General features: G+C 51.4%; 1 protein-coding gene across 2 annotated transcripts; it reads right to left on the bottom strand.

Moving 5' to 3' along the window:
- Positions 1-3,615, bottom strand: Mcemp1 (mast cell-expressed membrane protein 1). Of its 2 annotated transcripts, XM_087579084.1 has the most exons (8): positions 3,533-3,615; positions 3,416-3,445; positions 3,237-3,320; positions 1,794-1,925; positions 1,607-1,657; positions 1,359-1,514; positions 679-732; positions 3-593 (listed from the first exon to the last, which is right to left on the bottom strand). In XM_087579084.1, the coding sequence occupies exons 1-8, from the start codon at positions 3,603-3,605 to the stop codon at positions 580-582; spliced, it is 594 nt and encodes a 197-aa protein (XP_087435210.1). In that variant the 5' UTR covers positions 3,606-3,615; the 3' UTR covers positions 3-579.
- Between the last annotated feature and the right edge of the window lie 1,119 nt (positions 3,616-4,734).

The raw sequence follows: 4,734 nt of genomic DNA, 5'->3' as shown, positions 1-4,734 counted from the left end.
TATCATTTCCCTTGGCGTTTATCTTCATGAATCATAAATACAAGTGTAGAAACCGATGGCTGCATTTGTGTACATGCTCTGAACCCACAAGCTGGCATGGCCAAGCCCACTAGGAGTGACCTATGCCATGACACATCACCAGGATGATGTCCCTTACCCACCACTGCAGTGACACACATACAAAATAAACCAGTTGCACACAGACATGGTCAAGATAATGAGGAGGAACGTCCCACACGTCACTCACACTTTGGGGACCTCATGGGAACAGCTACCAACCAGGACATGCCTATATACGCCAGGGCATACACCTCTGTGGCCCATAAAGAGTCATGCCTGCTGTAACTTCCATGTTCTCTTTCCACCATCAAACCTTCTCCTTGAATACATGGAAACTCCATGTGCTGCAAAGCATTCATTTGCATACACGCCTCTTCAACACTTGTTCCCAATTCTCAGATGGAGAATTTTTTTATATGAGGATGCATGGCAGGTTCACACTCAAGCTGGGCACCCCATTTGCCATCTTCACCAGCAGGCGCCATTTGGAGTCCTCACAGGTGTGACTGCAGTGTCCTCTCATTTACTGGGCTCTGTCAGAGAGGAGAGACCTGAGGTCAGGCAGACCTCACTAGGTCTGGGACTCCACCCCAGTCCGCCTCCCCAGCCCTGGCTTACTGGGCTGTGTCTTCTTCTCCAGCGCCTCAAGGGTTTTCTTGATTTGGGTTATATCTGGTAGGAGGAGAAGAAACAGATAAATCTGGGATGGGGCTGCCAAACAAAGCCCTGACGCCGTTAGAGTCTCCAGTTTGGGTGACGCAGATTCGTACAGTGGAGGTTCACAGTGATGGTGTGGCATGTGTGCGTGCAGTATACAGGTGTTTATATTCATGTGTGTTTGCACTTGTGTGTGCACATATGCGAGGAGGTCGGAGGTTGACATTGGCCAGTTGCTTTTCTTTAGCGATGTCTACCTTATTTTTTAAAACAGGACCTCTCACTGAACCTGGGGTCTCACCCATTTGGCTGGACTGGGTGACCAGTAAGCCACATGTATCACCCTGTCTCTACCGTCACCACCCTTATACAGTGGCTGGGGTTACAGAACTGTGACACCACGCACAGCTTCTGGGTGAGTCCTGGGGATCCAAACTCAGTCCCCGTGTTGTACTTTCCTAGCTGAATCACCTCCACAACCCCACTGGTGCTTAAACACCCGCTCCTGTAGTTCAGGTGAGTTATCTATTGCCCCCTTCCAAATCCAGAGAACAGGACCCCGCTTACTCTATGAGTCACCAGCACCCTGTTTATTCTGAACATCCAAACAAATTCATCCAAAGAGGTCTGCAAGGTAATACCTTCTGGCACTGTCTTCAGCCTGTCATTTCCGGTCTGGATGCTGCTCTTGACCGTGCCAAGGCTACTCTTGGCCTCCCTGATGTCTCTCTGAACAGCTTCCCAAATACTCTTTTGCTGGTTCTGGAGAGTCTGTATGTTCCACACCGTGTTTGAAACTAAAGGGCATGGAGTTCGAGATATTTGGATGACCACTCTTCTCCTGTCCCCACCAGCACCACTGTGGGCCTCCTCTGGGGCTCCCTCTCACCATTCGAAAGCTCTTCTTTCAAAGTCCACAGCTCCTTGGACATTTGAAAGTCTGTTTAGGAGAGAGCAGGAAAGCTTTAAGGCCCCATCTCTATTTCAACCTTCTTCGAAATGGAGTTGAGGGAAGGGAGAGGAACTGGTGGTAATTCTGCAATCCCATCCCTGGCCCGGCTTCCAAGATTACTTACTTTTCACCAGGGCCAAGGCAGAGAGGATGATGCAGAATAAAAAGACGAGAGCGAGGAGAACATACAGCATCATGATGCTTCTGTGCAACCAAGGGGGGACCTGGGCTGTGTCCGGGGACGGCTTGAACTTGACTGGGACAGAGAAACAGGACATGTGAGCTCCAGAGCCAAACCCCACCAGCCAGGCCAGCAATACTGTCTGTAACACCTGTCACCAGCATCAAGGACCACCAAGGACATGCCCAGTCAGTAGCATCAGAATCACCAACTTGTATTCCTCACACGGTGACCATAACATCCCTCTCAATAAATTATGTCACCCAAAGATTAAATGCACAGCCAACAGCACCGCCAGAAGCATTTCAGAAACCCAGCCTCCATCATCTCAGCTACAAAGCTACCCTCACCTCAGTACCATCACTCGTGGGAGATGGGGGCACAGACAGACAGGGGGACATGCATGGGTGCAAAAACCAGAAACGTGGGGTATTCTCTTTTGTCACTCCACCCATTTCTTTGAGGCAGGGACTCTCCTGTTTATTCCCAGGTGGGGAAACACAATCTAGGGGATTGAAATAATCAGTCATGAAGGACAAAAACCAGCTGTATGATTAAGAAGTACAGGTGTGCCAAGCAACCAGAGCTTCCAGGGACTAAGCCACTACCTAAAGACTATACATGCACTGACCCTGGACTCTGACCTCATAGGTAGCAATGAATAGCCTAGTAAGAGCACCAGTGGAAGGGGAAGCCCTGGGTCCTGCTAAGACTGAACCCCCAGTGAACTAGACTGTTGGGGGGAGGGCGGCAATGGGGGGAGGATGGGAAGGGGAACACCCATAAGGAAGGGGAGGGGGAGGGGGATGTTTGCCCGGAAACCGGGAAAGGGAATAACACTCGAAATGCATATAAGAAATACTCAAATTAATAATAATAAAAAAAAGAAGTACAGGTGTTTGTGAGCCACCGGAAGGAAGAAAAACAGCATGCCCCAGTGGCCGTCTCGTCCCCAGCCCCTCTGTGCCGGGGTTGCAGGCATGCACAGGACAACCTGCTTTGTTCTGTGGGTGCTGGAATCTGGACTCTAGTCCTCACAGTTGTGCAGCACCATGTTTAACTATTGAGTCACATGATTTACTTAGTTAGTTAGCTAGTTAGCTAGTTAGTTGGCTATCTAGGGTTTCTAGTATTCCAGACCAGCTTCTCTATGTAGACAAGGATGGCTTTGGCTTCTGCTCCCAGAGGCAGGGATAACAGGTGTGCACCCACGCTCGGTTTATCCAGAGCTGGGGATTGAACCCAAGGCCTTGTACAAGTCAAGCAAGCACTCTTCCAACTGAGCCACCATCTTTAATGCCACCAAACACCACAGTTCCCCAGCACTCCTCCCTCCACATACGCCTCACGGTTGGGGTGAGGGTGGGGAAGTAAGCGTCTGCTCACCTTGTTTTGGGGGTGTCGATTGGCTGGGTTTGGGCTGGTCCCTGTTTCTGAAGGCTATGTTCTCATAGTCAGGATTGTGAGCACCTGTGTGTGATTTGGTGAGAGGAGATGCTGAGACCCGTCTAGATATCTGGGGAGTTGGTGGGGGAGCTCAGGCAGGCAGGAGAGACAAAAGTCACCTCTGGAGGGTGCAGGCACGGACGGAGCCCCTGGAAGGAAGGAGCGTTTCCATTCTTGACTGCTCCCACCTAAAGGCCCCCTTCTCCATTTCCCCTCCCCAGCCCAAGTATCCTGACCTTCACTATGGCCTGGCTTCCTCCGGTTCTTTTCCTGGGAGGCCGACGCCTGCATTCTTCTGGGTTGATTCATGTAGATTACCACAGCCTTGGGCCCTGGACCTCCCCACTGTCCACACATCCCCACCTACCGGAAGATGTCAAGACAGATGGGGAAATCTCATTTTGGAGGGGAGGGAAACAGGGTTCGACTCCTTTCAGGGATCCCACCCAATCTCCTGCCCTGGAGGCATCCCCAGCTACCACATCAAAGGAGTCTTGAGAGGGACAGGAGCTTCATGGACGACCAAGAAATAACCCTAGATGTGGTGACCGAAGAGAAATTTTTGAGGAAGGCAGAGGGTCAGGGCGAAAGGCATGCAGATAAAACAGACAGGTGGAAAGTGCCTGATTCATCTCCCTGACTTTTATGTATGGGTGGGAGGCAGAGGACAGCCTCAGCTGTCACTCCCAGGTAATGTCCACAATGTTTTCTAAGGCAACAACTCTAGCCTGTAACTCACCAAATATGCTGGCTGGTCCGGCTGGCCAGAAAGCACCAGACCCACCTCTTTCCCCGTCCCAGCAAGGACTACAGTCGTGCCCCACATTAAAAGTGTGTGTGTGTGTGTGCACGCTCGTGTGTGTGTGCGCGCGCGTGTGTGTGCGTGTGCGTGCGTGCGTGCGTGTGCATGCGTGCGTGCGTGTGTGTGCGCGCGTGCGTGTGTGTGTGTGTGCGTGTGTGTGTGCATGTGTGTGTGTGTGCGTGTGTGTGTGTGTGTGTGTGTGTGTGTGTGTGTGTGTGTGTGTGTGCTGGGTGGACTCAAGAGTGTGACTTTTAGGACAATAGCTGGTTTTCCCAGCCTCCAACACCTTCCCTCTGGGGCCTCACTCCACAGTTCAACCCTGCCCCAACCCAGCTTCTACTTTTCATAAGTTCCTCGTGTTAACTGATTGCTTCACTGGAGCCAAGGAAGTCTCTGAGGCACCACAGAGAGCAAAACGGATGTTAGGCAAGGATAGAAACCACTCTGACCCCATCCATACCTCCATCCAGCACTGATGTCAGACCCATATCCTCAACATTCGCCCTGATGAAGTCCTCAAGGTATTCTCTCCTCCACGTAGATGTGTCAGAAGGCAAAGGGCATTTACTCCATCTATCTGCTCCCCACCAGGTTCACACACACGCGTGGACACGCAGCCATGCACACATATGCACG

This window comes from Rattus norvegicus, chromosome 12 (assembly GCF_021556685.1).
Source record: "Rattus norvegicus strain SHRSP/BbbUtx chromosome 12, alternate assembly SHRSP_T2T, whole genome shotgun sequence".
Taxonomy (NCBI): domain Eukaryota; kingdom Metazoa; phylum Chordata; class Mammalia; order Rodentia; family Muridae; genus Rattus; species Rattus norvegicus.
The sequence above is the reverse complement of the archived record's forward strand: the minus strand, read 5'-3'. Positions and strand labels throughout refer to the sequence as shown.